The sequence below is a fragment of the Canis aureus genome, chromosome X, assembly GCF_053574225.1.
Source record: "Canis aureus isolate CA01 chromosome X, VMU_Caureus_v.1.0, whole genome shotgun sequence".
NCBI lineage: Eukaryota > Metazoa > Chordata > Mammalia > Carnivora > Canidae > Canis > Canis aureus.
This window is the reverse complement of record NC_135649.1, coordinates 31,362,259-31,381,105: the sequence shown is the minus strand read 5'-3', so window position 1 is coordinate 31,381,105 and position 18,847 is coordinate 31,362,259. Positions and strand designations below refer to the sequence as shown.

General features: G+C 40.4%; 2 protein-coding genes across 9 annotated transcripts in view; one reads left to right on the top strand and one right to left on the bottom strand.

The window, feature by feature from the left end:
* Positions 1–1,559: 1,559 nt before the first annotated feature.
* C1GALT1C1 (C1GALT1 specific chaperone 1) lies at positions 1,560–6,634 on the bottom strand. The gene is made up of 2 exons (XM_077888679.1): positions 6,443–6,634; positions 1,560–4,345 (listed from the first exon to the last, which is right to left on the bottom strand). Exon 2 carries the CDS (start codon positions 4,338–4,340, stop codon positions 3,384–3,386), a length of 957 nt encoding a protein of 318 aa, XP_077744805.1. The 5' UTR covers positions 4,341–4,345; positions 6,443–6,634; the 3' UTR covers positions 1,560–3,383.
* LOC144308331 (uncharacterized) overlaps positions 6,635–18,847 on the top strand; it is a 33,895-nt gene continuing 21,682 nt past the window's right edge. Inside the window, exon 1 of one of the 8 annotated variants that reach the window (XR_013374817.1) lies at positions 6,635–7,082. Coding sequence is in view for 1 of the 8 variants with exons in the window: in XM_077888680.1 (XP_077744806.1) it covers positions 6,918–6,993 (76 nt within the window). In the remaining 7 variants the exon portion in view is untranslated. The remainder of the gene's footprint in view (positions 7,083–18,847) is intronic. The other 7 variants (XM_077888680.1, XR_013374816.1, XR_013374818.1 and 4 more) reach the window with 7 other exon arrangements.

Genomic DNA, 18,847 nt, shown 5'->3' with positions numbered 1-18,847 from the left:
AATCACATAGGACTAGTGTTCTATTAGAACATCCCCGTTTATTCAACACTCTACCTACGTGGATGTCTCTTCTCAGTCACTCACTAGATCAAAGCATTCATTTAAAAAAATGCAAAAAAAAAAAAATGCAAGCTCAAGGCATCTGGGTGGCTCAGTGGTTAAGCATCTGCCTTTGGCTCAGATCGTGGTTCTGGAGTCCTGGGATTGAGTCCTGTATCAGGCAGGGAGTCTGCTTCTCCCTCTGCCTGTGTCTCCGCCTCTCTCTGTCTCTCATGAATAAACAAAATCTTAAAAAAAAAAAATAAATGCAAGCCCACCCCATTAAGGACAACCTTGTTCCATCACTCCTGCTCTTCCTGTTAAGGCTTTTGCCAAATTGCTGAAGCAATAGTGTAAGCAAATGTGGACGGACGTTCTTGTATGGAATCCGTGAAAACTACCAAAGAAATGAGAATTCTGTGGGTTAAAATATATGGTATTTATCCAGTTGAGGACTTGTGAGGCAAAAGGAATACCATATTCTAATATAAACTATAGCTTGTTTGATTGCTCATGCAGAGCTTACATGAAGTGGTTGACTCCCTATATGAATTATATGTGTTCGGGCTCTTTTTGCTTTCCCCAGAATACCAGGCCTAGTGTTGAGCTCACAGATACTCAATTATTTATACAAGGAATATTATAGTATACAGATACCACACGAATAAAGTTGGATTTATCTTTTTAAAGTTTTAAGTAATCTCCACACCCAATGTGGGGTCAAACTCATGACCCCAAGATCAAGAGTTGCATGCTCCTGACTGAGCCAGCTAGGCACCCCAAAGGTGGATTTTTCTTTTTTTAAAAAAATTATGGTAGAGACCCCAGATAAATACCATCATTTCATACTTCCAAACAAGTAATTTTCCCATTATCTTTTAAATATTTTATCCTTGATGATAATAGAATTATTGAGTGATTATTTTTTAATGAAACTTTGGGGGACTCCTTTGTGGGAAGGTTGGCAAACATTTCTGAATTTTTCTTAAAGATTTTATTTATTAGAGTGAGCTAGAGAGAGAACAAGCTGGGGGAGGGAGAGGGAGAATCAGACTCGCAACTGAGCAGGGAGCCTGATGTGGGGTTCCTCAGACCCTGGGACCATGATCTGAGCCAAAGGCAGCTGCTTAATTGAGCCACCCAGACGCCCCTAAATTTTCTCTTTCACATCTCACCCAGTGGGTCTCACACTTCTGGAACTGGTTAGATCTGTGTTGTCCACTATGGTAGCCCCTAGCCATATTTAAAATATATTCACAACCATGATCAATTTCCATTAGACCTCTACTCTTTGCAATTCTTTACCCAATAACAGATGAGGTTAGGATTATAGTTTTTGACTATTGAATACACAGTGACCAAATCTGTAATCATGACCTCAGTAGTACCATTTTCTGTATCACTGAATCATATTTTATCTATAAGACTGGGTACAAATAAGTTCAAAGAAACAGCATATTAAGATAAGTAGCATTTTATAAAGGAATACTTGTATATAAAAATACAATTGAGAATCAATCTGGTTTATTAAACAATTTAAGATTTTATTTTTTTGAGAGAGAGCACAAGTGGTGGGGAGGGGTAGAGGGAGAGGAACAAGCAGACTCCCCACTGAGTGGGGTCACAACACTGGGCTCCATCCCAGGATTATGAGATCGTGACCGGAGCTGAAGTCAGATGCTTAACTGACTGAGCCACCCAGGTGCCCCTTAAAAAAAGTAGTCTTTACACCCAGTGTAGGGCTCAAACAACTCCAAGATCAGGAGTCACATGCTCTACCAACTGAGTCAGCCAGGCATCCCTGAAGAGCATCGATTTGGTTTAAAAAGCCATTGTACCTTAGGACCCCCCAGGAAATCAAACAATGGAATGCATTCTCCGATATATTTATTAAATTATATCTTGATACACTAATATAATTGAAAGTGATAACTGCATAATTCTTTAAAATATGTTGTTGGGGCAAGGTGACACAAATTGGGTGTCATACTCAGGGAGATACTTTTTATCACTGTACTTACACTGAACATGACTTGATCTGTATTAGTTGCATATGAGACCACATGTTAGGGTGCTTGATAAAGAGGTTTTATTATTTTTTAAAATTAACAATGCTTCATTTTAAGCAAAAGCCCCAATAATGAAAATCAGGTAAATTTCTAAAAAGTGCTTTATGCATTGATGGTCAATAATTTGAAGCCTGAGGCCCTCTTGAGGAAATCCCCTTTCTGGTTTGCAAAATCTGTGGGAGACCATTAACATCATGAGGCCAATTACAGGAAATATTGATCTCTGAAATGTCATGGTCTCACACCCTATGGGGGCACTTATGGATCTGCTTTAATATAGCATGTGCAGCCCCAGTTATAGAGCAAATCAGCTCCAATTATTTCACACGATTATAAGCACATGAGCTATTATATTCACCCCTGGATAAAGCTTCTGGGTAGCCACTGAAATTAGGCAAATGGTATGGTAATTCAAGGTGAATGGTGAGGTTAAGGCCTCCATACCCCAAACCACCGGATATGATACAACTATGAGCATGGGAAAAGTCTCAAAATTTGAACAGGTATACAAAAACCAGGGCAGACTCTACTCAGGTAAGTGAAACTGCCAGACTATCAAAACAAGTTGAAAGGAGAGTTCCAGAGAACTCATTTGCCCAGCAGGAGTAAAGAAATCTCAACTGATATAGATTCTTCATAGTGACCACTGCATAGAGAAGTAGAGTTACGCTGAACTTGTATATGCTGAGGAATGCCATTATTTTAGCTCCCGGGAAAGTTATTAACCTTTATAGGTAATTTTCACTTTTTCTCCCCGGGAAAGAATTCAACTTTCACTTTAACATTAGTTGGGAACATTTCTTTTGTTACTTGGTTGTGTATTTTGAGAAAGCAAATCCATGGGCACTTTGCAGAGGCTCAGAACATATACCAGTATTATAAGTAATGGAAACACAGAGCTGAAAGTTTTACTTTACTCACAAATTCACAACAAGAGATTTTATTTGCATATCTTAGAAAGCTAAAAAGACATGTTAATTTTCTTAACCGATCAGCAAAAATATGTGCCAAGATTCATAATTTAGAATTTATCACATAAATATATTTATAAATATATCTTTTATTTGCAAAATTATCATTCTTAAAACATTTCTTCGCAACATGTTTGAAATTTTCACGCGTTTTAAGGAAAAAAAACCCTGCCCTATTTAAAAATGTACCATTAAACATTAATGTGCAACTAAACCAGTGCCACCAAACTAAAATGTAGTTGTTACTACAAATAGTCACAATACCTGTCCTATATGGTGATCGTATATGCTCTTCTTTCACTTCTCAGTCATTGTCAGAACCATTTGGAGGTAAGAAAACCAATGCATCGTGGAAAATATGCCCAAATGCCCTAAGACGGTATACCCCATACATCATCACATGCATCTGATTAGGAGTCAGTCCATTAAAAGTAACAGCCATATCTGAACAGCATCCTTCTACCACCAGGTTGGGGTGATTAGTCATTGCCTCTTTAATAAAAAGCCCAACGGATTTGGTATTAAATACATCTTTTCCTTCAGAATCTTCTGCATTTTCTGCAAACACTCCAGCATATTTCAGGCAGACTGCTAGCTGCTTATCTTCAGATATCTTCCAAATCATCCCTCCCTGTTCAGGACACTTTTCAGGTATACTGAGGAGGCTGTTAAGTCTTTTCATTGATTCTATACTTAAGACAATGCCTCCATCTACACTCACATATTCAAAGTCTCCAGATTTTATAGTGTGGCCTAGATAGAAAGGTTGTGATGGATCCTTTTTTAACAAAAAATACTTTAAGTTTTCAATAATAGCAAATGTAGTGGGTCGTGCAAGGAAGAACCAGTTGTATTGGTCTCTATATTTATCAAAAGCATATTTGTAAGCTTTTCTCATCATTAGCCACATGTCATTTGTTTCCATGTCAATCGACTCAAATACTTTAACATTTTCAGAACTGAAGAATTCTGCTTTGTCACAGTGTTTGGTCCAAGTCTCCTTCACTGCAGCCCAAAGACTCACATCTTTGGGTTTTACAAGGATGATACAGTACACCCGAAAGCTCTTACTGAGCTCCATGCGTTCATCCTCTGAAATTTTCAAGATATCTTCTTTATTTGGCGCTTGTAGGTGATGATGCTCATGGTGGTACATTCTATTTCCATGACCAATCCTTACGTGTCCTAGCATAGTGATCAAGGCACAGAAAATGCTTCCGAGCATCACACCCTTCAAAAATGAACTGCTTTCAGAAAGCATTTTTCCTATAAAGAAGAAAAAGATCCTTAGGATACTTAATAGAAAAGGATTAGTCTAACGATCTGATTTGGTATACCTTATATACTTACATTTTGCTCTTAACATTAAAAAAAAGTTCCCAAGTTTGAAATCAAGTTAGTTGCATAGAGTACCAAGAGGACTAAGAATCTTTAGCTTCCAATGTTATCTGATCACTGTTCTCTATAAACTGGAATTTTACAACAACACCTCTATGCACTAGAATTTTCTGGGAGGCCATTTTTGTGCTTCATCTATGGGGATTTAATAAACTAAGTACTAAATTAACCCTAGAAACCAACGTTACAGAGGTGGTCAGTGCATTATTCTCTTTAAAGGAATTTCATTTCACAAGTTTGCATTATATTATTTAAATACTTGTATAGATCTAAATGGACTTTACATCAAAATCTTATTGAACAGATAAAATCACCTACCATTAGCAAATCACCAATGGTATCTGTGCTGGCATTTCTGTTCACAACCTAGTGCTTTAACTGATGGCTGCTGTCCTTAGATGTTTGAGTACATCTATAGCAAATTTGTTGAGATTGATACATGTTAATATGTACTCTTTTGTTCCTAAGACTAAATGGTTTGTGATACAGTATCCCAACTAACTGATGTAATAAAAGCCCATAATGAAAACAGTTAAATTATTTGGATGAGAACGGACTCAATACAAGCACATCCAGGGAACCATTAATAAACATTTTTATTTCTTCCAAAGGCATTTTCTTATTCTTTGGGGAAGTAAAAAGGGAAAAAGTCTACACTTCTATTTCAATTTGAAATTAAAAAAAAATTAAAAGAAAAGTCAACATTAAATACAACTGTTGAGATTTTACCAGTCTCCTATCTCTACAAGGATGTTCTACTGAGCTACTTAGACTTCTCCATTTGTGTCTTAAAGTTGAAAGAAGTCTTAAAAACTACCTAATATCATTTATCTCATTTTACAGATAGGGAAAGAGAGGGTCCACAGAGGTTAAGTAACTGACCCAAAGTCACACAGTCAGTGGTAGAACTGAGCCAGAAATCATATCTCCTGATAATAGTGTAATGGTTTTTCTATTACAGAATAATGATCTGAAGAGTGCTTCTACTCATAGTGTTGAAAATTTAACAGATGAGTTACAGAGTCAACTTGTTTTCCTACAAATGAAAAAAAATGTGGGGTTTAACTATAATTGACATTTTGCATCCATCACAGCATCCTGCTGTAGGGAAACCACTCGCTGGTTTTCTTCTAGAGGAAATGGACTTTGACTTTTACTAGAAGGCCAAGATGTGGAATAGTTTGGCAGAGGAATTCCTGGATAGGGCAGGCAAAGAGGCAGGATGCTTTTCCTGTGTCACTCACAGAACTTGGTCAATAAATAGCTCTAAGAAGGAAATGACAGAAGACAAGTTCTGCCCAATATCACAATTATCAGATGCATTCTAAAAGTAATTTCCATAGGATTTTGACATTTCATAGTACAACAATCTTCATTATTTCTGGCCCGTATATTTTAATTCACACGAGTCTCTTGGCTTGAGAATAGCATATGCATGTCAGAACTTTTCCCAATGGGATCATATACATAAGTTATTCTAAGGAGTAGATTCTTTCCCATCGCGGGGGCAAAAAAAAAAAAAAATAACACTGGAGATGCACATGATAGGATGTTTGGTGCAGAGGAGAGGGAAACTTAAACTGCATACGGGCACAAATGAGGCAAAAACTACCAGAGTGGCTTCTGAGATGGCATCTTTTTAGAAGGTGAAGGTGGAAAAAAAAAAAAAAAAAAAAAAAAAAAAAGAAGGTGAAGGTGGCTGGGTGGAGTATGGTAAAGGGAGGAGGACGAAATGGAGAACAAAAATGCGAGGGAGGCCGTGGTCACCTCAAAACCCCACTGAGGGGCCAAGGCAACGCCTCCACGCAGGCGACTCTCCCTCCCCCCCCCCCCCCACCGCTAACTACTGCTCCTACTGCACCTGCCCGGGTACCCCGCGTGGAGCATGCTGGGACTGAGCCAGAGCCCAAGCCTTCCCCCCAGGAGAGGTCCGCTCAGGGTGCGGGCCCACACCCCGGCACTCACCCGCGTCTAGAACCGCTCAGGGGCGGGAAAGCGCAGCCGCGCACGGCTTTCCTCTCACGTTCCCGCGCCACCCGGCTGCGCTCTCGGTCGGGCTGCTCTAGATGCAGGCGGTGTCCTCTCGTTGGTTTCACTAGAGGCGAGGAGGGCCGGGAAGTGAACGCTGCGACGGCGCGAGCAGCGGGGCGGAGCCACCGGCTCGTGCTGACGTCGGAAGGGCCCGCACGCACGGCGCGCTTCCTTATTCCCCGCCTCCTGCGGAGTTCAGAGAAGCCCGGCTTGCCTGCGTGACCCGCACGCCAGCCTGTACCCAATGGGACGCCGCAGAAGCGTGCGTGCGTACGACCCGCTGACACCTCCCACCTCTTCACCTTCTTTGCGTGGAAACCGCGAGATCGAGGTAGAGCCTTGCTCCTTGCAGCGCTAGTGACACGTTTCTCTGTTTTCTCTAACGTGCCTCCTGCGTCGCTGCACCCTCATGTCGACGGGAAGGGTGCGCCACCCAGTATTCCTGGGCTGGGATCAAAATGCAAGTCCCAGAAATATTCCTCGAGGTATGAGGGCAAGGATTTTCTGTGGTTATTGGAATGGCATCTGAAGCCCCACTGACTGGAATCCAACCCTGTCTTCACCGCGTCCTTTGGTATGCTGGGAAAGTTACTTCACCTCGCTATGCCTCAGTTCCCTCCTTTGTAAAGTACAGAAAATAACACGGTTGTGCTAACTCATGGGAGATTAAATGAGAGAGTGCATAGGATTCCGTTAGTAAAAGACCAAGCACAGAGTAAGCATTCATTAAACGTTGGCAGTTATTATTCATCCCTGTATCACTAGCACCTAGCCTAGTGCCAGCGCGCAGTAGACAGAACATATTTGTGGAATTAATGAATGTTAGAGCTACAGATGAGGAGCCCAGGACCGGAAAGGAAAGGACTTTCCTAAAGGCCACACAGTAATTAATGTTGGAAGTGGGACTAGAATCCAGGTTTCCTAATTACAAGTGCAGAACTCCCTGTTAAACGTGTGATCGTTTAAAACTTATTTTTTGTGGTAGTGAGGGGTTTTGGCTAAACACAAATTTAGCCAAATATTTAAAATGTACTGCCAACTGGTTCCATCCAAATACCATTGAGTGGTGACTCTCTCAGGCCTGAATCCGGAAAGATAAATGTTTGAGTATTGACAGTGACTCAGTTCAGGTAGACTGAAGGTTTCAGGAAGCACTGAAACAATGAACAAATAGGCTTTAGGCAATTACTGTCCTGGCAGCACTATCCTAAATTCTGGTGATACAGGGGTGGACAAAATTGGCCCCTGCCTTCATGGAGTTCTCAGTCTAGAAGGGAAGAAAGACATTGAACAATTCATTACAAATAATTATAATGGTAGTATGTTCTCTGAAAGAATACAAAAAAAAATTTTTAGAACTGGAAAGGAACTTAAGACTGTAGAGTATCTCCACTATATTTTGTTAAATACTATATATTGTCATTGTCACATATATAAGTATATATGTGTATGTATATATGTATGTATAAAGTGGGGTGAAACAAGTTGCAGAATAATGTGGACAGTAAGATTATACTTTGGTGTAAACAGAATTTTATATATGTGATCTGTTTGTATGAGCAGGGAGGGTTGTGGAAGACTCAGCAGGCTATTAATATTGATTACATTAGGAGGTTGAGGTGGAAATGATTAGCTTTGTCTTTATACATCCTTGCATTGTTTTACTGGTTATAACAAGTATTGGTTACTTTTGAAGAACAGCAAATAAAGGGATCTTCAAGATTAGAGGGACAAAAAGTAAAAGAGGAAAAGTTACTAATAAAAATATCTTTTTGGAGGTGCCTGGGTGGCTCAGTTGGTTGAACGCTGGACTCTTGGTTTCAGCTCAGGTCATGATCTCAGGGTCGTGAGATTGAGTCCCTCCTTGGGCTCCCCGCTCACTGGGGAGTTTGCTGCAGACTCTCTCCCTCTCCCTTTGCCCCTCCCCCTGCTTGCACTCCCTCTCTCCATCTCTCTCTAAAAGTAAATAAATAAATAAATCTTAAAAAAATACATTTTTAAAGGAGTGCAGAGAACCACTCTCTGCTTGCAAAAAAGAACTAAGAAAGGACAGATTGAAATGGAATTCAGAATTCAGAGATTGACAAGGTGACAATTCAAAATGCCACTTCCTAGTACAGGATGGTATATCAAACTGGAAGTACTGATACAGGATGCTCTGAAACAGAGTAAGTCATGGGATTTTTAACACCAAAGGCACTGTTAATGGGAGGTTGTCCAAGAACTCAGTTCTCTACTTAAATCAGAACTGAAATATACTTAGCATTTGAGTTTTTAAAAAAGATTTATTTATTTATTTATTTATTCATTCATTCATTCATTCATTCATTCATGAAAGACACACACACACACAGAGGCAGGGACACAGGCAGAGGGAGAAGCAGGCTCCACACAAGGATCCTGAAGTGGAACTCCATCCCAGGTCTCCAGGATCAGGCCCTGGGCTGAAGGCCGCGCTAAACCACTGAGCCACCCAGGAATTCCCAGCATTTGAAGTGAAGTTAGTAAGATGATTGACTTCTACTTAGGTAATTACAATTTTAATTTTTTTTTAAATAAAGATTTATTTATTTGAGAGAGAGTGCAAGCAAGCACACCACGAGGAGGGGCAGAGGGAGAAGAGAATTTTAAGCAGGACCCTGAGATCACAACCTGAGTGGTAACCAAGAGTCTGACCCTTAACCAACTGATTGCATTTTTAAAACACCATTCCAGGGGCACCTGTGTGGCTCAGTTGTTTAAGTATCTGCCTTCAGCTGAGGTCACGACCCTGGAGTCCTGGGATTGAGCCCCTCATCGGGCAACCTGCTAACCAGGGGTCTGCTTCTCCCTCTCCCTCTGACCTTTCCCACCATGCTCACTCATTCTCTCTGTCTCTCTCAAATGAATAAATAAAAAATCTCCAAAAAAAATCCCCTACACCATTCTACATTGTAGCCCTAATTTAAAAATACATGCAATTAGTATCTATTAAAATTAAGATTTATTCTCTTGGCCCAGCCAACCCACTTCTTAAAATCTCTCGCCCAGAAATTAAAGCACCGGAATGTAAGGGTAAATGTAGAAGAGTAAATGCATTGTTACCTATAATGGCAAAGGTGGGAAGCATCCATCAATAAGAGAATGGTTGAATTAATTATAGCATATCCTTATGGTGAAATATTAAGCATAAAATAAACAGCTTATTTCACTTTCCTACACTAAACACTTCGTTAAACACACTAGCCTGCACCTTGTGCAGGAGGTTGCTTCTGAGTTTGGTTGTCCTCAGGTACCCAGCGCTTAAGGCAAGACTGCATTTAAAACTGACAATACTGTGTTTTTGATAAAGACCTCCTGTCAGGTGCATGCATTATTCAGCATGAGAAGTCATAAATTTCTAGTAATTGGCAATTTACTTGCATGTGAGCACTCAGATTTTCAAAATCTGTCTAAAGGCCTTTGGGAAATTAATACGGCTTTCCACAACAGTTCACTGGAATAGTAAATATTGAAGAAAATGTAAGGTGGATTGTTTTCTGCATAACATCTTTTTGGAGGGTAAAAATTGTCTTCTATGTTTACCCAAATTAAGTACCTGTAATGTATGTACCTCTTCTGCTCAGACTTTCACAACTGTTCATCTTAAATAAACAAATTCCCCATCTTAAATAAACAAATTTCCCATTATTTGCCAATAATGGCAAATCCATTATTGTTTCCATTTGAGTATTGTTTGGTCCCTAAATGAATCTCATTTGTGTTTTCAGGAATATTCATGCTTGTAATCTCATTTCCAAAATGTTTTTCCATTTGATGGCCATCTGAGAGCTTTCTTAAAAAAAAATTTGCCTGCCAGCAGATACATATTAAGTATTTACAGTATGTCAGTTACTGTGCTAGATATTGTTTCTTTTAAAAACTTTTTTATTATGGGAAATTTTAAACATACACAGAAATAGAAGAGTATAATAAAATCACATGTACTTTTTTGAAAAAGATTTTATTTATTTATTCACAAGAGACACGCACAGAGAGAGAGGCAGAGACACAGGCATAGGGAGAAGTAGGCTTCATGCAGGGAGCCTGATGTGGGACTCGATCCCGGGACTCCAGGATCACGCCCTGGTCTGAAGGCAGGCGCTAAACCGCTGAGCCACCCAAGGATCTCCCAAAATCACATGTACTTTTAAGGAAGCTTCAACATCATGAGTTCAAAGCCAGTCTTGCTACATCTATACCCCTTCCACTTCCCTCCCTTCCAAATTATTGTGAAGGACCTTCAGGACATCATAATTTCATCCACAAACATTTTAATGCGTATCTATAAAATATCAGAGCTTCTTTAAAAATAAATCTACAATACAACTAGACAACTAAAAAATTGATAATTTCTTAATATCAAACATCTAGTGAGTATTAAAATTAGTATGTTTCTCAGTCCTTTGTGTTTCTTGTAAATGGATAGTTAGATCTAAAGTAGGATTGCCAGATTTAGCAAATAAAAATACAAAGTACCCAGTTAAAACAGAATTTCAGATGAACAATGAATACTTTTTAGTAAAAGTATATCCCAAATATAATGCATGAGACATATGAAATATTGCATAGGATATACTTACTCTAAGAAAATTATTTGTTGTTTATCTGAAATGCAATTTTAATTGGGCTTCCTGAATTTAATCTGGCAACTATAACCCTAATCTAAAAGCTTTGTTTGAGGGATCCCTGGGTGGTGCAGCGGTTTGGCGCCTGCCTTTGGCCCAGGGCGCGATCCTGGAGACCCGGGATCGAATCCCACGTCAGGCTCCCGGTGCATGGAGCCTGCTTCTCCCTCTGCCTGTGTCTCTGCCTCTCTCTCTCTCTCTCTCTCTCTGTGACTATCATAAATAAAAAAAAATTAAAAAAAAAATAAAAGCTTTGTTTGATTAGGATTCAGTTTGGGGTGTAGTGGGGGGCAAAATTAACCTCATAGATCGTGGTGTGTGCTTCCTTCAGGAGCTGTATAACGGTTGTCTCTATGATGATAGCTGTATTGATGCCTAGTACCTAGATCTGTAATTCATTAGGGTTATAATATGGTGATCTTCTAACTTTCCAAGGCATATTTTTCCAGTTTTTAATTTTTTTTAAGCTCTAAGCCCAATGTGTGGCTTGAACTCAGGACTCTGAGATCAAGAGTTGCATGTTCCATGGACTGAGTCAACCAGGTGCCCCTCAAGGCATAATTTTTAAAAATATTTCATTTATTTATTTATTTTACAGAGAGAGAGGGATGGAGAGGTGTGAGTGGGGGAAGGGGCAGAGGGAGAGGGAGAGAATCCCAAGCTGACTCCTGCTGAGCATAGAGCCAGACACAGGGCTCAATCTCAGGACCTTGAAATCATGACCTGAGCTGAAATCAAGAATTGGACGCTTAACGAACAGAGCCAGCCAGGCACCCCCTCAAGACCTTAAATTTTTGTTTTACTATATTTCTCTCTGTCTCTCTCTGTCTCTCTCTATATATATGTATATACACACACATACATAAATGGTGATTTTTATGTTTATATTATTTGCATATATGCTCATATATATGTGTGTATATGCATATACATGTATAGATTGATATAGATATATAGTGATTTATTTCAATGAATTGGCTTACTCAGTTGTGGGATCTGTCTGGGCAAGTCCAAAATCCATAGGGCTAGAAACTCCTCAAGACGTATTTTTTTTTTTTCAAGACGTATTTTTAAGAGGAACTTTGGTGTTATGATTAAGAGGTCAGGTTCAGGCATAGGAAAGATTAGGCTTGAGTTTTGGCTCAACTGTTTCCTAGCTGTGTGACCTGGGGCAAGTTAGTTCACTCCAATCAGCTTCAGCTTCCTCATCTGTAAAACAAGGTTCATAATAGTACCTGTCTCATAAGATTTGTTTTAAAGATTTTATTTATTTCTGAAAGACGCAGAGAGAGAGAGGCAGAGACACAGGCAGAGGGAGGAGCAGGCTCCATGCAGGGAGCCCGATGTGGGACTCAATCCCCGGACTCCGGGATCACACTCTGGGCTGAAGGCAGACGCTCAACTGCTGAGCCACCCAGGCATACCGTCTCATAAGATTTTGAGGGGATCAAATGAGTTAAGGTATGTGGAGGGTTTAGAACAGTACCCAGCACACAGTAGATGCTTATGAGGGTTATCTAAAATGAGACTCTTAAAGAATTATGGCCTTTAAAATTCAGCATTTTTTTGATAGTAGAAACTTTAAATCCTCCATTCAACAGTTAAGTTATATTTGCACATTAATAAAAACAGTCAAGATTTATTGAGTGAATAGCCTCTCATAATTGTCTAATACTTTGCAGTTAACAAAGGCCTTCTTCACATGCATCCATCCTCATTTGATCCTTATACAGCCTTTTAATTGGAAGGACTGGTCTTACCCGTTTTTTATATCTGAAATCACACAAGAGAGCAGGGACTGAGTCTTAGCCCAAGACTCTTTTGATGGAAAACATTAAGTGAGCAAAATTGTGTGGTCCTTCCTCTGTGTAAATGCTTTCATTTCTTGGCTCCAGTGACATCACTATCTTGTTTTCTTTTTCAATTTCTTACTTCTTTCTCAAACTACTCTCATCCCCATCCCAGAGGGCTCTTTCTTCTCTTCCCGAAGGTACTTGTTCTCCAAAGTTCTATCCTTGGGCCATTTTTATTGCTATAATCTCCTTCCATGATATCTACTTAGTAGCTTCATTTATTCAAAGAGCTTCATCATTCTCTCCGGGAAGATGATTTCTAATTTGTATTCCTGGCCCCTACCTCTTCATTGAGTTTTGGGTCCAAAATGTCAGTTGCCTGCTTGAATGTCTACACGGCAGTTTTACACAGAATCTTACAGTCAATGGGTCTGTTTACCTAGATCCTAATTTCTTTTTTGGGGGATCCTAATTTCAACCAATCAACTATAAATAAACAGAGCATTGAGGAAATTTGAATACTTACTGATGACATGAAGTATTTGATGATTAATTTTTTTTAGGTAGGATAATTGTATGTGGCTATGTTGAGTATCTTTTAAAAATGTTTAGTGAAGTGTTTATGGATGGTGTTATGTATCTGGGATTTACTTCAAAATAATCCAGTTGGGGAAAGGAGGAATAGGTAAGGGTATTGATGAAACAAGATTGGCCATGAACTGATAATTGTTGAGCTAGGTAATTGATATGTACATAGGACTTCAATATCCTATTTCCTCAATTTTTCTCTATGTTTGAAAATTTGTATTATTCCCTTCCCCTTTGCCCCTCTTCTCTCTCTCACAAATAAATAAATAAAATCTTAATTTTTTTTAAAGATTAGATAGGTTCAAAACCAAATTGGTCAACCTTGCCTATGTCCATCTCCTGACAATCATTTTCCTATTAATGTTCCCAATCTTCCCAGTCACTTATGAAAACCCAAAGTTCTCTTGGTTTCCTTCTCCCTGACCTTTGTACCTAATCAATTGGTAAGTTAGGCTGAAACTCCCTTCACAGTGAATCTTGCTTATTCTTTTCAATTCTTAGTAGAATTGCTACCATTCTACTAAGTACTTCGTTACTTCTTGTCTGAATTAGTGTCATAGCATTAATAAATTTCTCATTTCCAGTCCCTCCTCCCTTGGCATATTTAAAGCATCTAGCATAGTGCTTGGTACTTAGTCCCTCCTCCCTTTTTCCTCAATCGTGAATTCATCTTCTTTACTGCTGCCAGCTTCACCCTATGTTAACATCTCCCTTCCCTGAGGGGACTGCTCCTCTCTCTTCTTTCAGCGTTGCTTCCTCCCTGTCCCTCTTGGATCCTGCCACCTCACTGCTGCCTCCGCTCCACCCCAGCTGCCATGCTTTGTGGAGGAAGCATGTGTGTCTGAATAAAGACTGATTTCTCAGTTCCAAAGTTAGATATAAGAGCAGGGTTTTTCCTAGCTATAGGTGAGTGGGCCTTTACATACAGACAAAACAGGCATATGAAGTGTGAGTAAGAGAGAAACAGGTTTCAAAGCTACCTCTTTTTTCCCCCTAACTCAGTGGGGAAGAAAAGATACTGATTGACCCCCCCCCCCCCAGGCAGGGTCAGGTAAATGCAGATGGCGAAGAAGGAGCTGGGTAGTTAATATTGCAGCAAGCTGGGGACTTCTTGAGGAAACACAACTTGCCTAGTCTGGCCAAGGGAGGAAGAGCATGAACTGCCTTCTTTGGGTCACAAAGGGCCAACCACAGTACGGATTGGGTGAACATCGCATAGCGCAGGCTGGTCCTAGGAAGATAGCTACAGAACTCTTGCTTTTGGTGGCCTGCCTGGGTGTAGTTCTGTCTGTTATGGGGAGAAGCCAGGCATCCAGGGGCTGGGCTGGTCAAGCACAAACAACTCATCCTTTAAAAAGAAAATGCTATAAGTCAGTCACATTCTTACATTTTAAGCATAATACTTGCAACTAAAACCAAACTGCCGTATCATAATCAAGATGCATCTGCCTATTTTATATTTAAGGCCCACAGGCTTCAATGAATTGAGGGGACCATCTGGTGAGAAAGAGAGAAAGTCTCATTACAAAGTGGCATTTGTTTGCAGGCTGAGGCCTCAAAAGGGATTGTCTTGGGAACCTGGACAAATGTCCTGTGTTAGTGCTCAGTGCTCCTAACCCTAGCACTTAAGTTGGGAGCACAGCTTTGGAGTCAGATAAGATTGAATTCCTCCCTCAGCATTCACAGACTGGGTGCCTTGAGCCACAGGACTTTTGAGGTTTGAGTTTCCTCAGTTTCCTCATATGGAAAATGGGAATTCAATTATACCTGAAGTTGTTGGGAAGATTAAAGGAGATCAAGTGTCAGAAGCAGCCCAGAACTATTGCTTCCTTTCCCATGCATGACCCAAAACTTAATTCTCCATCTTATTCCCTCTAAGCTTTGCTCTTCTTGTCTTCTTTGCCTAATACCCACTTTCTCATGCATAGACATGGCATGCTTTTAAACAGATGTTTTTTAAAATTTTTAAAAAGATTTTTTAAAAAGATTTTATTTGGGATGCCCAGTGACTCAGCGGTTGAGCATCTGCCTTCAGCCCAGGGCGTGATCCTGCAGTCCCGGGATTGAGTCCCACATTAAGCTCCCTGCATGGAGCCTGCTTCTCCCTCTGCCTCTGCCTCTGCCTCTGTCTCTGCCTCTTTCTCTCTCTCTCTCTCTCTCTCTCTCTCTCTCTCTGTCTCTTATTTATTCATGAGAGGCAGAGGGAGAAGCAGGCTGCCTGTGGGGAGCCTGATGTGGGACTCAGTCCCAGGATCCCGAGATCACAACCTCAGCCAAAGGCAGATGCTCAACCACTGAACCACCCAGGTGCCCTCAGATCTTTTTTTTTTTTTAATTATTTCTTTGAGAGAGAGAGAGTGCATGCACACATGTGTGCATGAGTGGGGGGAGGGGCAAAGGGAGAGAACCTTTAAGCAGACACCCTGCTGAGCATAGAGCCCAAGCAGGGGGAGGGGCATTCAATCTCAGGATCCATGAAATCATGACCTGAGCTGAAACCAAGAGTCAGAAAGCTCAACCAACTGAGCTACCCAGGCGCCCCTAAACAGATCTTTGAGCAAAAGATCTGAAAAATAAATTTTGTTCTAATGCTGTTATTTGTTCATCTCTCCAGAAGATAAGGAGGTGAAATGGAATTGCCCTCAGATACACTGGTCAGAAGGCAATTTTGCCTCTTGTGCAGCATGATGAACAAATGTATTCTCAAAGTCTCCCTGTCTTGTGTTCCTGTAGTTGAGAAAGGATTAGATCAGTTAGCTGGGACAAATGCTGGTTGCAACTCAGGGGTGGGAATCGAGGAACAGGTTGGTTAGAGATGGGGAATCTGGGAATGTGGATGCTTTTAGATTAGATTCTAACTAGATAACTGCTACTGAGGTGACAGCTTTATTTCAAGTGAGACTATGAATTTGGCTGTATTCCTAGTGAGAACCCACTAAAATTTCCTCTAAATCAAGAAACAAAATTAAAAAGTGATGATTGAGATTGGCAGAATGTAATTGCTGAAGCTGAGTAATAGATACCTGGATCTTAATTGCATTGTTCTCTATACTTTTACGTGTATTTGAAAATATCTAAAATTGGATGTTTTTTGTTTATATGATAAGTATGGGACAACAGAGATAACTCAAGAACTGGAATTTTGACTGTCATGTAAGAAAGAATAGTAGAAGATATTTGGACCAAAAGAATTCCTTAGAGATGTGATTTCTATGCTTATGTAGTTAACTGGATTTATTTGAAGTAATGATTAAATAGTATGCAGATAAAATATTTGGTGGTTGTTATATAAATTGATCTCATGAAACTTTTTAAAAAAGATTTTGAGAGAAAACGAGCAGTGATGAGGGGCAAATGGAGAGAGAGAGAGAGAGAGAGAGAGAGAGAGAAGCAGACTCCCTACTGAGCAGGAAGCCCAATGTGGGGCTCCAACCTAGGAGATCATGACCTGAGCCAAAGGCAGACCCTTAACCAACTGAGCCACCTAGGTGCCCTGACCTCATGACTTTTGATAAGATGTCACAATCACTGTTTTTAAGGGAATTGAGTCGTTATAGGACTGTGACCCTCTTTCCTCTGAGTAGATACTGCTTTAGAAGTAGGAAACAAGGGACACCTGGGTGACTCAGAGGTTGGGCAGCTGCCTTCGGCTTGGGTCGTGATCCTAGGATCCGGAATTGGGTCCTGCATCGGGCTCCTGCAGGGAGCCTGCTTCTCCCTCTGCCTGTGTCTCTGCCCCCGCCCCCCACCGTGTGTCTCATGAATAAATAAATCTTTAAAAAAAAAGAAATAGGAAATAAAGGTAGAGATAAAGGAGGTTAAAGATATTTTAACATTTCAAAAGCATGATTTCTTAGGAAGGGGGGAGTGGCTAGTTTTTAAAAAAATCTTTACAAAATATCCAAAGGGAGGAATACACAGTGAAATCTCCAAATAGAAGATTATACGAGGGATCCCTGGGTGGCGCAGCGGTTTGGCGCCTGCCTTTGGCCCAGGGCGCGATCCTGGAGACCCGGGATCGAATCCCACGTCGGGCTCCCTGCATGGAGCCTGCTTCTCCCTCTGCCTGTGTCTCTGCCTCTCTCTCTCTCTCTCTCTCTGTGACTATCATGAATAAATAAATAAAATCTTTAAAAAAAAAAAAAAAAAAAGAAGATTATACGAAACTTTCTGACAGTGAAAAGCTTAGTTGGTGGGAATAAACTATAAGGAGATCTCATGGCTATGGTCACGGGCTCATTACTGAATACCTGAAGACTTTAACATAGGTAATGTACGCATATGTGTTTGATGCTGGAGTAGTTGCTGGGATTGGTTGTGTTACTCAGCAGAACAGGTTTCTCCCCTGCCAGGATTGGCTTTTTAAAAAAAATTTTGTTTAAAGATTTTATTTATTTATTCATGAGAGACACAGAGAGAGCGAGGCAGAGACACAGACAGAGGGAGAAGCAGGCTCCATGCGGGGAGCCGGACGTGGGACTCAATCCCGGGTCTCCAGGATCATGCCCTGGGCCGAAGGCAGGCCTAAACCGCTGAGCCACCCGGGCTGCCCAAGGATTGGCATTTTGTAAGGTATAGGCAGATACTGGAAGGGATACTCGTGATCCATCCATTTGGGGGCTGGGAGAGAGTATAAAGCTAAAATCTAATCGGGAAGAAAAATAGTTGGTCCTTAGAAGCTTTCCTTCCTCTTCCAGGGAGAGGGTTGATCAGCCTCCTGACAGTGGAAAAAATGAGTCAAAAGCCTCCTTGCCCAGAAGTTTTCCTTTTTGCATGAAGGAAGGAAAATGAAAACAGCAAGTTCTCACAGTGGTGGTGGTTGCAGAACAACACATTTCAGGATGACAGCTGAAGAGGCAAAGTGTACTCCTGACAGGACCAGCTACAGAATCTGCAGGATCCAGTGCAAAATGAAAATGTGGGGTCCCTTATTCATGAATTATTCAGAATTTCAAAATAGTGACAATAGAGTATTAAACTAAACATGAGCTCTTGTAAGCATGGAGCTCTTTGTGATAGCATGGGGTCTCTGCCCATCAAGCTGACCTTATTCCTGCTGTCCAGGAATAGTGATAGCAAAGATTCAGAAGGCATTAATGGAAAACAATAAGACAGAAAATCAATATCATCTGAAATTTCACCACCTGGAAACAACTGTTGTTATCCTTTTGGTATATATCCTCAAGATTATTCTATATATGTATACATAGGTAGACAAGTATTCATACAGTTCTTATACGATGGAAATGGTATATCATATATTCTCTTCTGTAGCTTTTTTTTTTTAAATTAATTATATTTTAGGGAGCTTT